The sequence below is a fragment of the Ctenocephalides felis genome, unplaced genomic scaffold (genome assembly GCF_003426905.1).
Source record: "Ctenocephalides felis isolate EL2017-DRISC unplaced genomic scaffold, ASM342690v1 CF-g0.4_SCAFFOLD_01604, whole genome shotgun sequence".
Taxonomy (NCBI): Eukaryota; Metazoa; Arthropoda; class Insecta; order Siphonaptera; family Pulicidae; genus Ctenocephalides; species Ctenocephalides felis.
Genome location: NW_020537758.1, coordinates 38029532 through 38054860, shown reverse-complemented (window position 1 = coordinate 38054860; position 25329 = coordinate 38029532). Strand labels below are relative to the sequence as shown.

The 25329-nt window shown below is 25.7% G+C and overlaps 1 protein-coding gene across 1 annotated transcript in view; it reads left to right on the top strand.

The window, feature by feature from the left end:
- LOC113373702 (serine/threonine-protein phosphatase rdgC) overlaps window positions 1-25329 on the top strand; it is a 112275-nt gene that overhangs the window by 68026 nt on the left and 18920 nt on the right. Inside the window, exons 2-8 of the mRNA XM_026613982.1 lie at window positions 11611-11738; window positions 14183-14276; window positions 16390-16520; window positions 18982-19146; window positions 22356-22522; window positions 22627-22663; window positions 25021-25170. Coding sequence (XP_026469767.1) covers window positions 11611-11738; window positions 14183-14276; window positions 16390-16520; window positions 18982-19146; window positions 22356-22522; window positions 22627-22663; window positions 25021-25170 — 872 coding nt within the window. The remainder of the gene's footprint in view (window positions 1-11610; window positions 11739-14182; window positions 14277-16389; window positions 16521-18981; window positions 19147-22355; window positions 22523-22626; window positions 22664-25020; window positions 25171-25329) is intronic.

The following is a 25329-nucleotide window of genomic DNA, read 5'->3' as shown; positions in this document are numbered from 1 at the left end:
AACGTGACTTTTTATGATATTTAATCCAATATTACTAACTATATCTATAACTCACCATTATAATAATAAAAATATGGAAATCGTACAATCGAGTCATTAGAAGTCTTTTTTATGGAAGCATTAAGAGAAATAAAACTTTATGGATTTTTCTGTTTCAATATCTCGTTAGGCCTTTGAAGTGTTTCATGCGCCCTGCAATATTCTCGCACAAGATTTCTTCTAAAAAGTGCGATAAATTTGATTTACTATGAAAAGTTTGATTTTCTTAGAGTTTCGTTTATATTAAATCATGTAGGTTGAAACTTTTCGGTTCACTTTGGATTCTGTTGGTCCGTTTTCTTCGTTCGTAATCGGATCTAGAGAGAAGAAGTTGTTTCGTCTTACAAAATGACATTATTGTGATTCCAACAAGATTAGACCTTCATTAAACTCGATGCTCAATAAACGTTAGACCTTTTTTGGCAATTTAATTTTGGTCCACAGGGAATGTATAACGCTTTAATTTTGCTTTGTAGTTTACTGATGAAATTTCACGCGATTGTGGCATGAAATCGACCTGGGCAAATATAGACGAAAACATGTTTTATAATATATAAATAATCTGCATATATCATGCATCATGTAATTGAAAAAGTTATGCCAAGCTTTTGATTCAAGTCCGTAAAAAATATTCTACATGTCCGCAATGCTCCCCTCATACCTACTCCAGATAGGTATCTCTCTAAAAAAATGATATATTTATTTCTGTAATTCAAATATATGCAATCTAATGTGTAATCCGCATAATATATTCAATTATAACCGTTTACACCATGCTATATTTAATCATATTAATGGTAAAAATAAAATTTGCTAGCTTTCAAAGCTTGCAAGTATTTAATTTTCCCCTCATATATATATATATATATATATATATATATATATATATATATTTTATTTTAACTTAATATGAACTCACTTCTCATAGAATATATATTTTAGCCTGAACGTTAACCACTTCTTCTAATATATTATGTAATGGACTTTTAAAAAATTGCATTTTATTCTTTCAGCTTTTTTAAGGTTGCATTATAATAATTACAAGCAAATATCATATAGTTACTTAGAAGCAATTTTTCATATTCTTAAAATTTACTATTTCATATTTGTTGACATATTTTTTCGACTAATTGTAATAATATAACAAAGGATTCATAGTATGTTCAGAATTGGATCAACCGAAAAATTAACTATGTAGTAAACTTTTCTTCATTTTTTATTTAATTTGTTCATAGGTTTCAGTAATTTATTTTATTACACTAATTAAGTATATAAATGCTACTGATATAAAGATTACTTTTTCTTTATTCTAAGGGATCTAAAGCTATAGCATATGTTCAGAATATATTCTTAAATTTCATTACATGCACAATAATATTATCTTACTCTTTTATTTTGAAACATCAGAACATCAGTATAATAAATGTCTGAAAAAGTGAAAAAATGCATGTTTAATTTTTCATAGTTGTTCTCATAGCATATATGTAATAACATCTCGTATTTGTTTATAGATTTAAAAACTATGTATGTAATGCAATGCTTTACTAAAAAAAATAATTCAGAAGGTACATCTTAAGTCGTGCTGATCATGTCAGTTATTTCCAAATATCAGAAAAAATTGATTAGAGTTGTAGAGAGATTTGTTAACTTGTCAGTGTATTCGGTAGAAAAACAGAAATCTGAAGATGTCAATTCAAGTTCTTGGTGAGCATTTTTTTAAGGATTCGTCTTCACGGTACTAGAGACATTAAGCCAAAGTTTGGGAGCAGATTTGCTGAAAAAAACTGATAATTGGAATATGTCTCATAAGGATCAGAAACATTAACTTTGAGGTAGAGCAAACAAGTACCTGAAGATGTAATGCTGATGTAAGATGGAACAGCTTGTCTGAAGGCAAAAAGACATATGTCATAGTATCTGATAGTGTATCATCTCATAGTGCATATGTCATAGTATCTGGTATTTGTTTATACATTACAATACTATAGCTGTTATGCAATGCCTTCTAGATATTTTTAAAAATTCAGAATCTAACTCTGACATGCCTTGACCATGTCAGTTATTTCGTAATATCAGGTAAAAGTGATGAGATTTTTCGAGATAATTGTTACTTTGTCAGTGTATTCGGTAGAAAAACAGAAATGTGAAAATGTGAAAATGTCATTTTAAGTTCTTGGTGAGCTTTTTAATTTAGAACCAGTCTTTATTGTACTAGAGGTATTAGGTCAAAGTGTGTAAGCACCCAAATATCCTTCGTGAAAACGAAGTAACTGAGGAGCAAATTTGCTGAAGTAAGGCAGAAATATCAGGTAAAATTGAGGACAGTTATTGGGAAATTTGTTACTCTATCAGTGCATTCGGTAGAAAAATAAGAATCTGAAAAATCCGTCTTAACGGTATTAGAGAGATTAGGCCAAAGTATCAACCTTCGTGAAAAAAAGTAACTGAACTACTATTTGCGGAAGAAACTGATAATTAGATATGTCTTGCACGGATCAGAAACATTGTTTTTAAGGTAGACCAACAAAGTACCTCTAGTTGTAATGCTGATGTAAGATGGGATGGCTTGTCTAATGGCAAAACGCCACTTAAACTTTGTTCTAGTTGTTGTCATAGTGTATTCTACATCGCATATGTCTCGCAAATTTGTTCTCTCGAAAGCTTTTAAGCTCGATCGTCGAGACAATTACCAGTCTGTTTGAAAACAGCGAACCGCAGCGTGCGTGCATAATATCGTGCGGTAATGTTTTAGAGTATTATAAATCGATCCCGAAATTTAATTTCCTGCGCGTCGTACGACTAACCGCTTGTCTGAAAGCTTTCACATCACTTTGATAAGTGATTTACATTACTTAGGAATTCATACACCCTATTATAATAAATCAAATTGACTATGCTGTTAACATCTTTCTTCAAAATTCCATCTCCGCCATTGGTTTTGTACTAAACTTTGATCTCTACATCAATCGTGAAATTTTCTAATATAACATTGAACTTTAAACCCGAAATGTATTGAATATTTTATTGATTGAATGTTTCAATTTAATTAATAGCTTATGATATTTACTAGGATGAAGTGAACAATCTAAATTTGTTGATACATTAGGATAGTTATTCATTATACTATAATTATTTTGATTTATGATGTTCTAAATTAAAAAATTTGAAGTAATAGGAAAAATAAAGATATATTCATTGTACTATTATTATTTTGATTTATGATGTTCTAAATAATTTGAAGTAATAGGAAAAATAAAAATGAATTTACACAATATTTTCATTTTGAATTAAAATAATTAATAGCCACAAATTGAATTGGGTTATTATGTATTAAAAATTAATATGTAATATAAAATAGTAATAATAGTATATAATATAAAGTAGTAAATAAATATTATTTTAAATATTAGCACTGAAAAGGCTTTACAGGAAGCTTAATAATTATAAATGTTAGTAAATGCTTTTAACTAAAACAATCCTTTCTATAAATAATAGTCTTTCTCGGAATAATATATTTGGGGATCAAGACAGTGTAGTTTGATTTACACCCACTTTAATTTATAGTAAGATCCATTATATGTGTTGAGTTATTTCAATTTATATTAATTTTTTTATTCTCTATTTTATTTGCTACTGTCCAGTTAAGGACAATTAGTAAATTTGGTAAAATTTACAATTGTCAGTCGTAAAGGGACATTGTATACTATATTGACACGTTGTATTTGTTTTAATATTAACAATATTCTGATGATAATGATATAATCTCCACTATTTATTTTAAATATTTTTTTTATAAATAATAATTATGTTATTTCAATCTTTACCAGAAAAATCGATGACTTAGAACAACTTTTCTCTTCAATCTACGTTGATAGTTCTCTATTATTAAAGAGTTTGCTAGTAAATATTATTATTGACTGCTGATGTTACAATACTTCTTGCTCAAATTATTTATTTTCATTTGCCGATTTATGCCATTAAAGTTCAATGATTAAACTATTTATTTGTAATTTTGTGAATTTAGCAAGCATTCTCTCTGTAATTTGAATTTATTGCAATTTCCTGATGAATTCAAATGAATTGTTTATATATTCCACACATATCGAAAGTAGTCAATCTTTTAATCATTATCTATTAATATTATTCAAATTTTTTGCATAATAATGTTTCAACTGAAAATGGTTTTTTCATATCATAAAAACTATAAATGTTAATACATTCATTTTGAAAAAACAATCTTCTCTGTAGGTAATATATTTAGGGATCAAGACAATATAAGATGATTTTTAAGCTTTCATTTACACGCACTTCAATTTATAGTAAAACAAATTCTATATAATGATTTTCTTTAATTTTCAATATAAATATATCACACAGAATTTACCAACGTTAAAAAACTTCTGGCTCAAATTATTTATTTTCATTTGCCAATACATGACATTAAACCATATATTCGTAAATTAGTGAATTAGAGCAAGCATTATCTCTTTAATTCGAATGTATAGCAATTATCCGATGAATTAGAATAAATTATTATTATCCTATGTAGCTCATATATATGTCATTAAATTTTGTCAGAAGTCAAGACATTTTTTTTATTAGCTGAGTTATCTATTTTATTAAAAATATCATGACACTGCCAAAATTATTTCTTTCTGAAAGTAATCAAAATCTTTCAATTTCCATTCTTTTTATAATCAGATTTTTTCTTGATATTTTTTGACTTGGATATTCCAAGTGATTTTCATCTACTCTGAGAAGCTTGGAGTCATGATTTAAGTTATGTTAAGTCATGGATAATACCACAAGAACATTTTGAAGTTTTATAGCTGTGGTTTTTGCCTTTCCTGAGTGGAATCATCAGCGTGTTGGAATACTTGCTTAGTCACGCTGAACAATATTAGTCGCCTAAAGCATTTTTGCAACGATCGATTCATCATGGCTTAGCAATCAAATGGATATAAAAATATTGGATTAATTTGTAATTGATTAACAAATTTTATAGAACAATTATAACAACAATATTTGCGTATTTTTAGTAGACCATTGGCTGGATTGTAAGTCCGCAAATTAAAATAAGTTACTAAGATAAAGATGTATTAAAAAATGTTTATGCTTAAATCTGATATAAATTATATAGATTGTTTGCAAAAGTAGTTTTTATTCAAGTTAATGTCTTCAGTATACTGTTTGCATTAATGTATTAAAATCATGATAGTTCAAAACGCCTTGAGCTTTTGCTCCTATGTTAGAACTACAACTATTTTGGAGAACTTAATTATGATAATGGTCTTTTAAAATTTAAGTTATCCAAGCCAACAACATTCAAAGTTTTATGCCAATTCACTAAAAGCTTTCTTCGGCTTTCATCCACATTTTTTACAAAAATCTTAAAATTTCACTAGAAATTGGAAAATGGTGTAAAGTGGGTGTAAGATAATTGTTCTTCTCATGTTGACTAATACCACAGAATGCTTCAATTTGACGCATAGCAAAATTTATAACAGATTAACCCCATCAATTTGAATAATAATAAACTTTATACTTTCAAGTCTCGTACAAAATTTCATTGAAACTTTCCATATTGACTCAGAAATACTTACTACATTGCCTTGCAAAGCTGCGAGAGACGTCTGATTAATGGTACACAGACACCATACCAGTTTGCACTGAATAAAATAAATGAATATTGAAAAATACATTAAGCGTGACAAATGCAAGTATTGTGAGGAAAGGAATTCCTATGAGACATTCTATTTGTTGCATTTAATAGTTTTTATTCCATTTGAATGGAATGCTATTGGTTTCACTTTGAAGTGACTGGTTTAATAGAATTTCATTATCTGGTATCAGAAAATATACGTCGATTGTTTTCACTACTATTGCTTTATTTTTATTGCTTATATGTATATATATATATATATATATATATATATATATTAATTTGGATCACGGAATGATTCTAGTATTCATCGAAAGATAGATTCCTTCGAACACATGACCAAAAACTTATTTATAACTCCAGCGTATATATCGATCGAAAAGCTTATAAATTATTTAATAAAATTCGCTTATGCCCTGTATCCTAAGGGCCAAAAAAACATAAAATATACCACTTAGGGTTTTATGATACGTGTAACTAAAGTTTTTATTATGTTGTGAGGTTGTCACATTTTTTGCAACCCGTAGTCCTAAAAGATTACTTCAAAATCTAGTATAAATCATATGTTGACTGACATATTTCTCAAATTTATTTATAACTTATTTCCGATGTTCTGTTGTTATAAATCTATTCGATGACAAATTAAATATATTAGAAATGTAAAGTGTTTAAGCCAAACAATTTAAAAACTATGTAAATTCTATCTTTTTCATTAATAGAACTCTTTACAAACAAAATTCGACTTAATGAATGATTGAACCTTTTACTTTTTACTTGAGTTTACCATATAATTTTATTTTCATATCCATATAAATTTTATTTTTAAAATTCTGAAAATATCAGCCTGATCAATATTCAATAATGAGAAAAATGTTTACTCATTATTTGCAACTTATTAAGAAAAAGCTCAAAAATGAGTCTAAAATATCAGTCAAATGCCTCATTGACTTAATTTAAAATTAGTGAATTTATTTAAAATTGAGTATGAAATGTCAAAAGTCAAATATTATAATCAGAATATTTAGCAGATTGTTGATACATTTCTTCTATTCAAAATCTTCTTATATTTAAATATTTTAGGAAGAAATATGTAATATTTATTTATCTTTTTTAATTTATTTTGTAATATTTATTTATCTTTATTCTAGTTAATTTGAAATGTCAATACCAATTAGTATTTTTATCGAATAATAAAAAAATATTACTAAAAAATTTAGTTATAATATCGATTTTACTTTTTTACATTAGTCTATTATTATCTTATGAATAATATATGAATGTTCACAACAGGTAAAGTTCTAATGGACAAATTCAATTAATTTAACAACCATTCTATTTGTTATGAAATGCATATCAAACAAATAATGAAGCTACGTGTTTTGTGTTATAAATGAATATTGTAATTTCTGTATCAATATTTTTCCATTATTAATTCAATAATTCGAAATTATATGCAGTTTCATTTATTGTTCAGGTTTATGATCAATGGTAATAATTAGTGCTTTATTAGTAATGTAAAAAATCTGCTCATCGTTGTGGAAATTGAATTAGCTTTTTTATGAATCATATATTTAAATGCATAGAAAATATTGGTGCATTATGGTTTTGTATAAAGATAATTAATATATATATATATATATATATATATAATATGCTTTTATTGCTTATTGATTTGCACAATGCATCAATTTTATGCAGAAGGTTTTTTAATGTTCAACAATTTTAAAAATATTTTGTTAAATATATTTAAAATAAATCTATTATATTTTGAGCAAGAAAATTTTTTTTTATTATTTTGCTGCTTTTCTATGAATTCATAATTATTATAAATCTTGTGTTCGAAATTACTATAAAGTTAAATTTTTATGAATAAATTATTATATCATACGTAGCAAACAACTTTGTAAAATACGTATATCTCTGTTAATTATAAATATGTAAAATATTAACTCTGTAATAAGAGGCTAAGTAACCACTTGATCAAATGCCATAAATACAATTAAAAAAAATACTATAAATTCACCTTTACTTTTCTTAAATTTAGGAAACGAATGATTTAATTTTACTGGCATTGTTCAATATCAAATTTGATAAACTATCTTCTATTATAACAAACAATTTAAAACAAAATACCTTTTGAATGTAGATTTTTAGTTACTGAAGTAGCTTTATAATGAGTCAAGTAGCTGAAGATGTTCAGGTTTACAGAAATTTTGACAACACTTAGTAATAACTTTTGATACAGTTTTTCAATGGATTATGAGTACTAAGTACAATGTAGTTTTACATGCCAATTCATACAATAAATAAAATATTAAATTTTAAATATTTGAAGAAATGGTATAATCATACAACCTGTAGTTCTCTGTCCCTGTTGTTTTGTCCGATCATGGAATATAATTTATACTTATCAAAATCAAGGATATGTCAATGCATATGTATGAATAGGGAACAAATCATTTGCAGGCCTAAAACAGGTCAAGCGATTCTGATTTTGCCCCGAAAGCCTTCTGAAAACTACAAGCCCTACGAGAGATTTCGAGTTCTCTTCACAGGCACTCCGATGTCAAATGTACGCATACGTGCATATTGACAGTGATTCGTATGTAAATATATATATATATATATATATATATATATATATATATAAGCAGAAAAATAATGAAAACATTTTTTCTTGTTCCAAATATTAGATATTTATTAACTTTCCGTAGGGTAAGTTATAGTAATCGCAAAAAAATCGAAAATATTTTTTTTATGTAACTTTAAAGGTAATTTGAACATGTTGGCATACCTTAGAAAAAATTGATGTAAGTGTGTGTGTATATGTGTGTGTGTGTATATGTGTGTGTGTGTGTGTATGTGCGGATACAAATTTTCGTCGACGATTTCGGGAACACCGGTCAACCGATTTGAATAATTCAAATTCAAATATTCGATTCGTATTGATAAGGAGACGTGCTCATTAGTTTTTGGCGAAGGAAGGTCCAGCCGTTCTGAAGATACGGGATGTCCCAGACTTTGACGTCAAGCCAAGTAATAGTATTGAACTTGACTGTCTTGATAAGGAAAAAAAACAAAGTATCTTACGTTATTTGGAATTTATGAGCTTTTAAGTGCAACCTAGAGCTTTGGTGAAAATATAACCATTCTTCGGTTATTTTGGTTAATTTTTACCAATTTCATTCATTTTTATTAATTCTCTCTTTTTAATATTTTATATTTTACTTCAAGCTGTACTACTTTCTGCTCAAAGTTTTTATATAACTTTACGATACTGATTAAAATTGCAGCATCTAGCTTCGCATTTCTATCAAAATTTAATATATTACTGCTCTAATATATTATATCAATTATTTTTTATTCTTAAACTTTGGAATCGTAGTCGTGAATAACATTTCTAGAACGAAAACAACAGTTGCCTCAAGTTTTCAAAAATTAAGACCAATTTCTTGAACCATGAATTTAAAATTTTTGAAATTGGTCAACTTTGAAAAGCACTCTTTCAAAAAAAGTACAAAATGCGTTAGCAAATTTCATCAAAAGTTTTTATTTATTTATTAACTATTATAATTACAACAGTTCAGTTAAGGACAGTTAGCAAATTTGGTAATTTACAATTGTTAGCCATTATAGGGGCATTGTATATCATAACGACACGTTGGAAAAACAACTCAATAGTTATTTTTCCATTCGTTATTAATAATTTTATTCATATTTTAATTATAATATAAAATTATATATTTTCTTATAAATAATAACTAAGTCATTTGAATCTTCATCAGGAAAAATATTGACTTAATTCAAGTGGCGATTTTCTTTTCAGTCTACGACGATAGTTTTCTGTTGACGTATTTAATTAGTATAGCAAACATTTGAACTGATTGTGGGTAAAATGTACTAGCCAAAACTATGTTATTTCTAGGTTTCTATTTCTTTAGCGATACTTTACTTATAATAAAAAAAAATCAGTCGATATATTTGCAAGGCACATGTTTCCATAGGTTTTCCTTCTATCGTCTAATCATATATATATAAATTGGATTCCGAATGTCAAAGTCTTTTGAAAAACTGAGCGTGTGCAGATATGAGTACGGAAACATACTAGATAAAACCTTACAAGGCTTTTTATTCACTTGTGTTTCCTTGTATTTTCATACGATTTAGGGGATTTCGAATTTGCGGTTTTGCATACAAAAAGTGAAACTCCGTAGATAGGATACGGGTTTATAGGTTACGAAGGATTACTTGTGTAGAATATATATATATATATATATATATATATATATATGTATATTTACAAAACTCTGTATCGAAATCTAATCTGATCTAATACAATACAAATTCAATTATAAATGGTTATACTATTAGGCGTTTATATAAACTTACTGATTTATTTTCATTATTCAAGAAGTACCAGCAAAGCTTCATAATGTTTCAAATATGACCATTTTAAGAAGATTTAAGATATTATATTTTTTTAAAAAATGTGAATACGTCTTGGTAACAATGTCCGACATAATCTCTATAATAACGTGCTACTTATAAAATTGAAAAATGCCTTAAATTAATATAAATATAATTGGTTTAATATAATTTTTAATTTATTAAAAATAATCTATGCTATAATTTTCTATTTACTTTTTTCTTAATGTAATTCAAATAGGTACTTAAAGATCTTAGGCCTTGGTGTTTATTTAAGTTTTTTATAAATGAAAAGTCATTTTTCTGAAATTTTTCATTCGTCAAGTGTGAAGTGTTAAAATTTGAATAATAGTTGAACACAAATTTAATATCTTGCTTCTACAATTTTAATTCAAAAACATTTTCATTTGCATATTCTTTTAGTAGACTTTTTCGTAAGATAATATAGGTAAAATTACTAAAAAAGAGTTGATTTCTGAAATATATTTGTTTTATTTTAAGTGCAAAATGTTGTAAAGTGATTACATATATTTATACTATATTTTATATTTCTGAAAACTTAATCATTATTTTATTTGTGCTGTTATCATAATATATATTTATTTAAAATGCTGTTCACAAATAACAAATCTATAGCAATTCTCAATTTATATTTAAATCTATTTTGTTTGCCTAATAATTATTATAGAAAAGTTAGAAATATTATGCTATAAATTAGTATTATATATATATATATGAATTCAATAAAGCATTTTGTATAATTAGGCAGAAAATTAAAAATTTATTGCATGGTAATTACTTCATTTTAGTAGATGGAGTAATAAATAACGTTTATTTGGTATTATTATACCTTAATTATTATACCTTTTTCTCGATCGCGTTTTAAACAAATAAATTATTTAAATATAGTTTTATAGTTAAATATTAATTCTGGTAAATTATTTTGAATTGCTACAGTAAACTTACATAATGCTCGTTATTTGAAAAAATAATTTTGAATGGTTGTTGATCACAATTTTCTTATCAGTAAAAATTAAGATATATTTTGGTATAAGGTTTTAATTCATGTAACAATAATATCGAGGAAAAAATATGAAACTGTAAGTTGTATATTTACAACATTTTTATCATTTTTTTTTAATAATTCAATATGATCTTAAGCAAACTTGCATATCCTGTTAACAAAATAAAAATTACGATAATATTGTTCGTTATTTCCAAATTATCTAGAGTTAAAACTGTTTCTATAGCTACTAAAACCATGCAAAACTGTTTCTATAATTAACAAAAACAGCATGCTCATTGCAGTCAAATAAATTTATGAACTGTAACTATTTCCATGAAATGGCAAAATATGGCTATAAAAATAGGGCAAAATATAAAATGGCATGATAACAGTAGGTAGTTTCTTTTATGACTGGTTTAAATAAAGTTATTTTTAATCATTATTGAGATGTTTTAACATACATTTATATTATTTTCAGCAATGAAAGCAGCTATTTTAATTCAAAGATGGTACCGAAGGTATTTGGCACGTATGGAGGTTAGGAGGAGGTACACATGGACTATTTTCCAGAGCATTGAATATGCCGGAGAGCAGGATCAAGTGCGGGTAAGGAATTAATTATATAAGGGCTTAGACTAATTTGCTTAAACTAGTAGTGTACATAATAATTCTTAGTAATATCAATTTACCATTTTCTCTAAGAATAAACAACATAGAGACAAACAATTTTTAAATGAATGTTATTATTTATAATTTGATTAATGTTTTTTGCTGGATATTTTTTATTTTGGGCTATGTGAACAAATATGATGATAAATATTACAAATTAAATTCTACTTAATAAATACATATAGTAAAAAGGATATTTCTCATGTTGTTTGAGTATATTATACCCAAAAATTAGTTGTTTTTTTTATTAAGATACTAGTTATATAAACTAGTAACCAAAACAAGAGTGAATATTTGTCTACGCCTTTATATATTCTAAGATATTTGTCTGGTACTAATATGTACCTAAAGTAAAAGTGAAGTTATATATTTATTATCTCTATTTTAGAAAGTTTATTCACTACTATTATTAGGCAAATATGGAAAATAATAAATATAAATATTAAGCTCAATAATAATTATTATGTTCAAAAAATGAAATTCCCTTTATTATATCACATATGATTTTAATAATAATGATAACTCGTATCGGGTATTAATGAATTAACTCATAAATCTTAAAAAAACAGTAAATATTTTTTTATAGATTTATATATTCTAAGATAAATGACTATTCTTTACTATAACTACTTCAGCAACAACTACTAAACTGATAAAAAAAGTTACAATAAATTTGAATGAATATAAAATTATATATTCAATATACTTATTCTAAGTAGTTTATTTACTAATGTTTAGAGCTTAAAAATATCAACAAATAAAATAAATTTTATAAATAATTTACAACAATATAATTAGATATACATTTTCAAACAAATAAAAAATATGTGTAACGAATATACAATTCCCTTTATTAATATCTCCCAAGAATTTAATTAGTCATATTATTTAGGTAGTCATAAATTTGCATAAAACTATTTCAATTTTTTATGGTTCTTTAAAAAAAATAATCAAGTTATCATGAACTTAAACTGTGAGTATCTTTTTTTATCATAAATCTAACCTAATTGTTAACAAAAAACTGCAATAAATTTTAATCAATATAAAATTATATATTCAATATCTTTATACGAGACAAATATAGAAATTCACAATTATATAGGTAAAGCTTATAAAATTATAATATTTTCAAATGAATAAATAAATATCTTTGAACTTTATCTATTTGAACTTTTTATGGTTCTTTTTAAAAAATTAAGTTATCATAAACTTAACTCTTAGAGTATTTTTTTTGGAAAATTTATCATAATTCTATCCTAATTGTTAACAAAAAATAACAATAAATTTAAGTAAATATAAAATTATATATTCAATATCCTTATTCTGGGAAGTTTGTTTACTAATATAGAAATAGACAAATATAGAAATGTATAAATATATTGAGCTTAAAAATATTTACGTTTTCAAACCAATAAATAAATATGTTTAACGAATATACAATTACCTTTATTAATATTTTACAATAATTTCTTTAGTAATATTATTCAAGTAGTCATAATTTTGCATGAAATTATTTGTTCTTTTTTTATAATTTTTCATAGGTTTTACTTCATAATTAGCATTTTTGTTTGGATTTGGTTTTGTCATCATGTAGTTTTGATTTTTAATTTAGAAAAAAAATTCAAGTTATCATAAGCTTAATCTGTGAGTTTTTTCAGAAAATTTATCTTAATTCTGTCCTAATTGTTAATAAAAAAAACTACAATAAATTTAAATAAATATAAAATTAAATATTCAATATCCTTATTCTGGAAAGTTTATTTGCTAATGTTATTGGACAAATAAATAAATATGTTCAACAACTATAAAAATACCTTTATCTATATCTTACAATTTAATAAATCATTTTATATATGTAGTCATACATTTGCATGAAATTATTTGAACTTTGTATTATCTTTTGCTTACTTGCCTTAATAATTAGCATTTTTGGTTCGATAAAGCTTTGCTCATTATATTGCTTTAATTTTGAGTGGTAAAAAAGTAATCAAGTAATTTAAATATATCTACTATAAGTATTTTTTTTTTTGGAAATTTATCATAATTCTGTCTCAATTGTTACTCAAATATTAGACACAATTAATGTATTCCCAAATAGTATCGTAAAGAATGATTGTATTCCATGAAATAATTTCAAATCATCTTTGTAAACACTTTCATAGAACTTATGCTATTTCTCTCTTACAATAATGTTTAAGACATATAAAAATTTAGCTTATAGTTTATTACGTTTTATTTATTAAATATCTAAGCAATATTTTTTATATTTTTTTATTCTGATATTCAATGCTGCATGCACCTGAATAAAATATATATTTAATTGCATATCTTAATAATAATTTTCTTACAAAAATTAATTAAAAAATTATTTTTTCTTTCAGTTATACAATTTTTTCAACGCATTATTAACACACATACCAGATTCAGCAACAAAATCAGCTAACTCTGCAGTTACTTCAAGATCATCTTCTTTAGGTATGTTTTATTTTATAATTTAAAATTTAATAAAATAATACTAATTGCATTTTAATTTTATAATTGATCTAGATAATGTTTATTTTTATATTTGAAATTAATAGGCACACAACATATGATGTTTTGATAGCATGCAAGCGTGCTTAATGTAATTGAAATATTGTCGTGTTTTAATTAAAATATCGTATTCTGAAAAAGTACTATCTATTAATGATAAAATGCTTTGAAGTATATTTTTTCATTAATTAACAATTTTGTGTTGTTGTGTTATCGATAATGCATAACATATTAATTTTTTGTTGGACTAATTTGTCCACTCTTCTAGTCATTCATGTTCTGATCCAATAATAACAAATTTTACAGGAGAATTGGATCAAATTGATTATGTTTATTTATATTACGTTTGGATCTATCAAATAAATTATTTATGACGACTATTTGGTTGAATTGCTGAATAATAATAAAATTATTGAATTCCATGCATATTATAACCATGAGTATTATAATAATATATGAGTTACATATAAGCTATAAAATTCTAATTACTAATATTATAATTTTACATGATTTATACTTTTGATAAAACTTACAACTTACTTTAGTACGTATTTTCAAAGGTGGGCCTCTCCAAGTCAAATTTTTTTTAATTTATAGTGCAACAAAAACTCTTAATTCTTAAAAATGTGAGGCAATTATGTCATTATTTTGGACCGTTTTCCTAGAAATTTTATTTACGGATCCAAAGTTTAAATAAAAAAATTAATAAAATTTAACTACAATAACCGTAAAATGGTCACAAGTTTAGGTGTCAAATCCTAAATACAAATGGCTCAGACATCAGACAAATACATCAGACCTGTTATTTTATTCGTTTGTTTTCAAAACTTAGAATATCAATTTAATTTGAGTTCTAAATAACATTTAAAAATCATCGAACTGATAACGATCTGTGAATTTAAATTAACATCAACTTTTTACAGCAATTTTAAAATAATAATATTTAGGTTAATATTATCAGTATATGTAAATTTTAAAAGTTCTGAAAATTAATTATTTTTGTAATAATTTATTTGAATTAAAGAAATCCAGTTTTTTTTAATTAGTACTCTTATTGATTTTGATTAAAAAGTTTACCATTTTATTTGAAGCTGTTTAACATTTTCAATATTTGCTAGTGTTTAAAGATTTTGAAATTGATATTACCGGTTCTTTAGCGAATAATTTGGAAACTTTAGAATATTATGAAACTTTCAGCTTTCTGAAGCACATTTTAATTAAAATTGTCTCTGCACATTATTATTGTAAAGAGCTACCAAACACTATATTAAACTTTATGCTAAACTTCATTTATAAAAAATTACATGAAGTGACAAATTGTATAATAATAATTACAATACTCAATAGCATCAAGTCAGTATTTTTTTCCAAAATTTTTCATAATCCTAAATTGAGTAAAAAACTAACGCAAACTTCTCAAATGTTGAATTCATTATTTTGCTTTCTTTATAAAATATTATAATATAAAAATTAAAATTGTTAAACGTGTATTGTTAAAAACGTGTAAAATTAAATGTACTGTATATATAAGGTCTTACAAACATGTTTAATTTCTAATAAAAAACAGCAAAAATTTACGAGCTGTGTCTAGTTGATATTATTAATATATTTGAACAATGGGTTGAATTTTCAACAACGAAATACTAAAAATATATGAATTGTTTGTGCTATATTTAAATTTAATATCTTTGAGTAGTGATGAATTTTTCAGCTGATCGATCCTACGCTAGAATTAAAATTTAATTAAAAATGTTTAGCAGAACTAATAATTTGAATTTTTAATAAAGTTCTATTTTAGGGATGACAATAAAACATATTGACAAACAACAAACTGCTAAAAATGTATAGGGTATGTGTGTTCAGTTATTAATTTTAATATATTTTAGCAGCGCTAAAACCAAACTGGTTGTGTTTTAATTAAAAATGTTTAACAAAACTAATAGTTTTATTTCATATAAATATGTGCATGTTTAATAATAAACTAACTCTACATGGCGAGTATGTGAACGTCTGCCTGTTTATGTGGTTGCAGATAATATAGATGTAAAATATTCAGATGAATCTGATGATGTAGAGGAAGGTCTCGGGATGAGTGGGCCGGATCGAGGTTATAGGGGGCCACATTTGAATTTCCCGCTTCAGAGGAAGGATTTGGATGTACTCATAGACACATTTAGGAAAAAGAAAGTAAGTCAAAATATAGATTTATTACTATTATATTATTATTTAAATAGTAGTATTATTTTAATATTTTACTATAATATAATATAACGAATTTACATAAATATTACAAAAAAAGTCCTTGTAACTTTTAAATTGCTATTACTATTATTGGTATTGATACTTAACATATTTTATGATACCTCGTTTAGAGGGATGATCCTTGTATATATAATAACATGTTTTGTTAAAACATAATTATAATAAAAAAAACTATATATATATATATATATATATATATATAACTATAAAAATAATATTGTTAAAAACATAATTATATTATATATATATATATATATATATATATATATATGTTTTTAACATGAACTTTAAATCATTAAAAAAATACTTCGTGTTGACAAAAATATCATGGATAGGTAACAGGAGAATAAAGTGTGTGAGTAGATTATATATTGTTAGATATAGATAGTTACATAGAGATGAATATTGTAGAGAGTGTAGTTAAAGACAATAAACGAGTAATTAGAGATGAAGTGTATTATTAGAGACGAACGAACGTTAACATATATTTTATTTTATTTCAATATACTGTCGAAAATATGGTTTTATAAATGTATATACGAGAATATTATAAGTATTAAGGGAATGAAGACAAGTGAGCGAAATGCACTAGCAAAACTCGTGTTTATCAAGTTTATCAAATTTATCAATTATTATGTCAATTTACTATCCTGATTAAATGCGCCGACTCTTGATGAAACTTGCCAACACATTTTAGTACATTTTTTGTAAGGAGGGCATCTCCAAGTCGACCGATTTTAAATATTTTAATTTCAAAAGAACAAAAAGTCTTAATTTTTGAAAATGTGAGGGAATAGTAGAATTTTTGACTGTGGTCCTATAAATGTTATTAGCAATTACAAAATTATAGTTTAAATTTACAAAGTTAATAATACTTAACTACAGTAAACGAAAAATTGGTCACTATTTTATTAAAGCTCTAGGTAGCACTTGAAAGCTTATAATTTCTAAACAACGTGAAATAATTTTTGTTCTGTGACACCCTGTATATACATAATTTTATATTCAATTTATTATAGTTGAAATATATTAGAATATATTTATATAACTTTGTTACATTGTCTTAACATCTAAGATGTAGCACATGTGATAAATATCTAAACTAAAAATTAGCAATGATTTACATTATTTTTATTTACATTTAAGGACATATTGCGACATTTTATAATTATTTATAAAACTTATTGATGGTTTAACACTTTTTGAAATTATATATTAATTTACAATATTTTTATGTAAACCATTTTATTTTGGAATATTTGAGATAAAGTGTTCTAATATATTTATACCTAGTATAAATTTTTTATAGTAATCATGATGTACTTGTATAATATGACATATCATTGCATTCTATGATAATTAATAATAATAAATAAAAATAAATAAATAAATATAATTTTTAATAATACTTATTAATTGCATACTTTAAATTCTTCCAATAAATAACAATATTTTTTAAATGTTCATTGAACTTTCAACCTTTTTATTACTTACCATGATATTTTATGATTTGCGACACAATCTTGATTAACTTCTAATATAGTGATATTGCAATGTTAATTAATTAACAGATCTGCATTATTGGTCTATGTTTAGTTGATTTTTTTTAAATTATTGATCTTAATATCAATATTTGTATTTTTTAATAGTATGATTATTTATTCTGTTATGTAATTAACTTAGCTTTCGAACTATTTATATTAGCTTTAAAATAATATGAATGATATATGAAACTATTAATACCTTTAAGGACACAACGTTGAGATTTTGAGATCTCACAGAATTCACAAAAATTGTATTTGTATTGTATAAGAACAACTTGAATGTTAATAATATTTAAAAAGTGATAGAATATGGTTATTTTAAAATAGCGCTTTTGCAAGCTCAAAAATTATTAATATATAGTAGAAACTCGATTAACCGACTAATATTGTTGTTGATAGGCATTTGAATAATCAAATTTCCGGCTAATCGAATGTATAATAAATACATATATATTAGCGAAAATCAATGTTTATTAGGAAATTAACACGACTTCTGTATGTGCAAATATATTTTCTTAGATTACATTACTTACGAGTACATAATACTAAACTGCATCATACATACATCGTAAATCATAAAATAAAATATTTAGGTAAGAATGTACAAATTTGTTTACAATATATATCTGGCATTTGCAAGGACACAACAATGAGATCTCAAAAAATTATATTTTGGATTAAACAACCTAAAAATTTAAATAATATTTAGGAAGCGACTGTTTATATTTACTATAGAACAGCGATTCTAAAACAGTTTCTAATTCAAACCACGTAAAACCTAAAATTTAACAGCTCCTGGAACTATTTGCATAAATTAATGTCGGAATTTAAAACAATTTCAGCAAAGGCTGCACGCGCGCTACGTGGCCGGCATTCTTAGAGATTCCACAACCAAGCTGAAACGTCTTCCAAATCTGAACCAGGCTTCCACAGCTATTTCCCGACAAGTTACGATATGCGGAGACCTGCACGGAAAACTGGACGACCTTTTAGTAGTTTTTCACAAGGTAAGAAAGAATTCTATAAAAGTTAAATTTCGGATTTAGGAAAAATTAAGCTTGAGTGTATTTTAATGGCTCAGATTAGTGGTGAATGATGTTGTACTTAGGGCAAAATAGTCTAACTTTTATTCCATAAACAAATTTTAGGAAAAATTTATTCTAAGAAATTTGAAATTGCCTAAAATTTCCTAAAGGGATTAAAGTTGAAAGGAATTAAAGTAGAAATTCTTCAAATCAATAATATTACAATCAAGCTGAAATTTTAACATTTTGATATAATTGAATAATTTATATGAATATATAATCAGTTTTTACATTTTCTTCATTTCAAAAATTTAAAATTTTCAATAATGAATTTTTACTAACTTAAAATGTCCGGAGTGTTTTAGGAAAAATGACGAGATTTATCATTCAAACATTTTCAGATTTTGTTTTATTTATTATTAGTATGTATAGGATAGGCCATTTGAAGGGCAAGCGCCTTTTAAAGTGGAAGCATATTTGTTTCTATTAAAAATTGTGCAAAAACATCATTATTTATTCATTGAAAATATTTTTAATATATCATATTGAACAAACATAAATTATAAACTAAATAAAAATAAATAATGTTTTTTCATATATTTCAGAAAAAAGTGCTTTCACTTCCATTGGTTTGCCCACCCCCAGTATATATTATAAAAATGTCATTTATGATGGTCAAATTTGTGTCAATGTTGTAAATAATGGCAATTTTTTAACTCAATATTAGGGAAAAGTCCTCAAGTGGCGGATACCTAAGGTTATTTATAAATAAATCAAAAAATATTTTACTAAATGATTATTATACTATGATTTATGTTAGATAACAAAGTTAGAAATCAAACTAGATTAACAAAACCTCAATCTTTGCTAAAAAATAATTAATACTATCAATCAAACTTTGCTATCAAAAAATATGATTTTAAACAGTGGCATCTAGTACCGGACATTTCAAAAATTACCTGCATTGATCACATATGTAGCCATCTCCACGCTCTGGAATATCTGCTTATATGTCTTTGACGAATATTCTTAGATATTGCACAAAAAAACACTATTCATCCACCCTTTTGGCTCGGCCACACCGATGCTCTCAGCTGGTGCATTCATAAGCTTTCCATTCTTTGACTAGAAAATACGAAAAATGTGGGTATATAGTGACCATTAGCACTCATACAGAATAAAATTAAATAATTGGAATAAATTACGTAAATTCCCACAAGAAATATCAATATGTTTACACTCCGGCACTAAGGGACGACTTTAGTGTCCGGTGCTAAGGGACAGACATTTTCGTTCTTTTGATGGCACCTACTAAAATTGGTTAAAAGATCTAATAATATTCTACCATTTTACGGATAACAATCAGGTATAACTTTTATCTTTGCATACCACTCAAATGTAAATGCATAAATATGCTAGAATTACTTCCATTGATATATATTTAGGTGACGCCGTGATTTTGCGTCTAAAACAGGAAAGGGTTGCTCTCGCCGTGGCCGTGTGCATCACAGGCGAGGCTTGGTGCGTGATCCTGTACCTGTGTGCCTCCAGCCCCTTTCACTTGTATTTTGAAATGAAAAGTTTTATACTCGCCTAAATAATACGTATTAAATAGAGTGTCCGGTTCTTGGTGCCGTCGAGCGTTACGGGACTTTTTCCTTCACTATTATTTATTCAATTTCAATATTATACAATTTTGTATATTATTTAATAAAAGTTAGTTTTCAATTGCAATAGTGCAAAGAACGTCACTCTAAGGCAGACTTTCAAAGAATAGTCAAATAATTCTGAAATATGTATAAATATTTAATTTTTTTAAAAAGATTTAGATTATTATCAAATAAAAAGTTAGCAACGTCTCATTTTGTTTAAACTATACTATGTTCATTTTACAATTTAATGAATTACAACGAGTTGCAATATCTTATCTACAATAATTTCCTAATATCAGATTACAATTTACTGAAATTGTTTCTATATATTTTGCAGAAGAATTAATAGATCCCAATAAATTCTTATTAATCATTAATATTCTTATTAGACAACAAACAATTGTTTCTTCAATTAATGATGTCATGTCAATGAATTCTAATGAAGTGAATAAATATAAACCCTATTTTCTGACAAGATTACCTTGATATATGTGATAAAAAAAATTCAAATGCCTCTGAAGTTTATTTCTCCAACGATGCTTTTGTGTTTAACTAATTTACAAAATATCTTACTTTAAGCAAATATCAAAATAAGACTATCAGCTTATTCGAGTACAGGCCTAACAATATTTCACTTACACCTCTACTTAAAAATTTATTTCTAGATTTTAATGGCAATTTAATCTTGATCGATGATAGTTATTATATAATTTCCACTAATCCAGAAGCTCGTAGATTTCAATGTGCATTTCTGAAAGGATGTGTCAGCTTAAGATATTTGTTCAATTTCCCTCACCTTATTTATTGTAGAAATAACTTCCGAGATAATCCTGTTTGTCCTTTGTTGTGTCAACTCAAGTTGAGCGAAAGGTTTCCGAGACTTCAGATCCAAAGTTGTTTTATCAAACTAAATAACAATGTTCGTTTCAGTACCTGAGAACTTCATAGTTGAAGTAGAAACAATCCATACAATGGAAAACGTATATAATATATGCCTTTGTTATTTTAAAACCCACGTCTATTATCCTTTTATCTCTTGCAGTTTATTTGCTTTGCATTGCAATAAACCATCGGAATATAATATGAAATTTATGTTGAAATTTTACAGTGTATTTTTATAAAGTATGAATTATGTAAATGCTTATAAAGAATATATTTATTGTAAAATTTTACACGTTAGTTATCTAATCTAAATATATACCATTACAACATTATGGTATAACCATAAAACATATTATATGGTTACAGATAATATAAGATAGTTTAATATTATTTTTATCTATTTGTCGAGCATTTATTTCTGAATTTTAGCTGTCTATAAAAAGTGAATAAAATATGTACAACTGGGCAAATGTGTATTTAGATATTTCTGTTCTATTGTATATAATACTTACTTCGGAATTGTGTATAACAAATTGTTTTGCACTTTGTAATTTAATATATTTTCAAATAATATGCAAATTAGATGCAAAAGTTGACACCGAGTTTTTTTCTAGATACATAAATTTCATGGTTCTAATATATTTAAATATTTTTCAGAACGGTTTACCTTCGGCAGAGAATCCATACATATTCAATGGAGATTTCGTGGATCGTGGTAAAAAAGGTCTTGAGGTACTATTATTACTACTGGCCTCTTTCTTAGTTTTTCCTGGAGGTGTTTATCTCAACAGAGGTAATCACGAAGATCAAGTCATGAATTCCAGGTAAAAATTTTAAAAGAATTCGGAAGCCTAAAAAATTTGCGCTTTAAGCAATTGGCTGATAGCAGTACTTAACTTTCTTATGTAATGTGATTTTTCATTTGCAGATATGGCTTTATCAGAGAAGTTAATCAAAAATATAAGGTTAGTAAAAAAATTGATTGTTAATATAATTTATTTAGTATCACACTATTATTTTTCTGTATTACATTAACGTAAATTATTACACTATTGACTTTCTGTATATTCCAATGTATATTACTTATCATTAATTTTACTGGTCTTACAATTTTTCAATAAAAATAGTGAAGATTTTATATAACGATACGTTTACTAATTCCCTTTTGAATTAGAAGTAAACTTTTCTTTAGTTTAGTCCGCATTCAATTTCAAATTGCCAAGAATTACTATAGAAGAAAATCGATTGAAATTACTACATACTCATATGTTCTATTCACACGAAATCTTTTACGAGAACACGTTTGAAATAATTTCAAAGGACTCGAAGGATTTCGAAAAGAGTTTTCGTTTTGTTTGTTATCTGCACCGAGCGAGCGGCATCGTCCTCGTGCTTGTGAGCTTTGTATAAGAAAAATAGAAAATTTGAACTTTTCTCTATATACTATTATAGTATTTGATGGATTCCCATTCAATTATTTAGTTACACTAGACACAAATCTTATCTCACTATAAGTTGATATTATCAATTAATTAAGTATATTCACATTTTTATATTAAGCATTTTAATTTTATTCACTTATTAATCGTGCTTTCGCATTTATTTTTGGATTGAAAAACAACATAGTAAGCAATACTACATATTGATATCGATTTTTTTATATATCTCTTAAAATATATTGTGTGTGTCAGCATGAATATTTTTGCGGAAATACCAGATAAGGCTTATGAGGTATGTGCAGTGTTACTTTTATAAAAAATGTGCTCATGAAATTTATTTTTTGCATTCGTTGAATAATGTAGCCAGTATTTCGTAATATTTCTTTAAATTTATAATTAAGACATTGGTATATGCCTCCTGGGTAGTTGTAATTTTATTGAGTAAAAGCAAAGATTCATTTAAAACCTATACTTTTGAAAATCTTAGGACAATCCGGAATAAATGATATAAATCCAGCAGAAATATTGCTTTTAGAGAAACTCCGGGACTGTAAAGACCAAGCCGGGAAATATGGTCACTTTAATAGAAGTAGAAATAAGTGAATAAAAATAAATTTCTGTGCAGAGCAGATTGGAAAGATAATTGCCAAATAATTTTGGGGTAATTGATTATGATAGATATAGATGTCTTAAGACAGAAGTCAGTCTGAATATGAGATATAATTAGACAGATAACACACAAAAAGATTTTGATATTTTATTAGATTTTTAATATTATTTTTTTAATAATAAGAATCAAAGCATTAATTACATTATATGAGTTATTTTGATTTATATTAATTAATTAAATATGATTATAGATAATAGTTAATTCAATGGGTAATAAATTACCATCAGAAACAATTTATTAGATCAAGTTTATATGCTTTTTTCTTAATTCGCCTAATTCTGGTGTAAAATTGAATAAATTTTTATACAAGACTCAGTAGCATAAAACATATAGATCGAATAATATAAGATATATTATAATAACATAGATAAAAAGTATTAAGTAAAAGTACATTATAAAAGTATTAAAGTAAGTAAAAGTGCATTATAATCAAATAATAAAGTTCTTATGAAATGTCCGCAATCCTAATTAAAAAAAAAGATTCACATATATAAATAAATTCACTCATTATGCAATTTTGTTTGAAGAACTTCATGTAATTAAAATTAACATACATTAATTGACTGCTTGTATTTTTTTTTCGCTGGCGATACAATCTCATATTTTGAGCAGCTGTAATATCTGTTTTGCCTATAAAAATATTTTTCATTTTAATAACTTCAAAGAATTATAGAAACTACGAATAATTTAGAAATTATTTCAATAAACTTTTTCACCCGGCACAAATGTTTGATATGTTTTATTATTTTCATTAAAGTAAAATATTCTTCTGATCCAGGCATTTTTATTAAATCATGATTTGTACTACGATGTAACCTTAAAATCTAATGACATTTCAAACTCCTCGTTGATGTATGCCAGTACGCATACAACGTAAGATTTCTATTCACTCGACACGACGACTAATCACAATCGACCCGTATAGAAATGATTTCATCGAGAGCGAATGAACAGTTCGAATGTAACGCAATTTCTGTTGCATTTTCACAGATTAACTCTCTAGTCGCGCCTAAAGAAGTCTTACTTTACAAACTGTCTTTTATTGTATCTTTAAAAAGCATTTGTTATATTTACCACTCGTCCTGGATTAGCATAACTAAAAATTGCCGTCCCGGTTCTAACTTAGAAAAATATGGCCTTCTTAACAATAATTTAATATTCTTATATTTTAGAATGAACAAATTTACCATTAGCTTTGATTTAACAATTACAGCACAATGCGGAACGCTTACTGCGGCTCATCGAGGGCGTCTACCGCTGGCTTCCGCTGGGGACGATTGTTAACAACCGCGTTCTGGTTGTTCACGGCGGTATATCTGATTCAACGGATTTGGATCTGATACGAAGTTTGGACAGAGGAAAGGTAACTTTTTATACTCTAATTCACATGGTTTAGTATATAATTTTAGCTTGGATGAAGTTAACTTGTATACTACTCATTAGTCGCCATCAGTCATTTTACCACCTGACAGGAAAGATTTTTACATTAGTAAGAAGGAAAAGTAAATATTTTGTTTTCTGT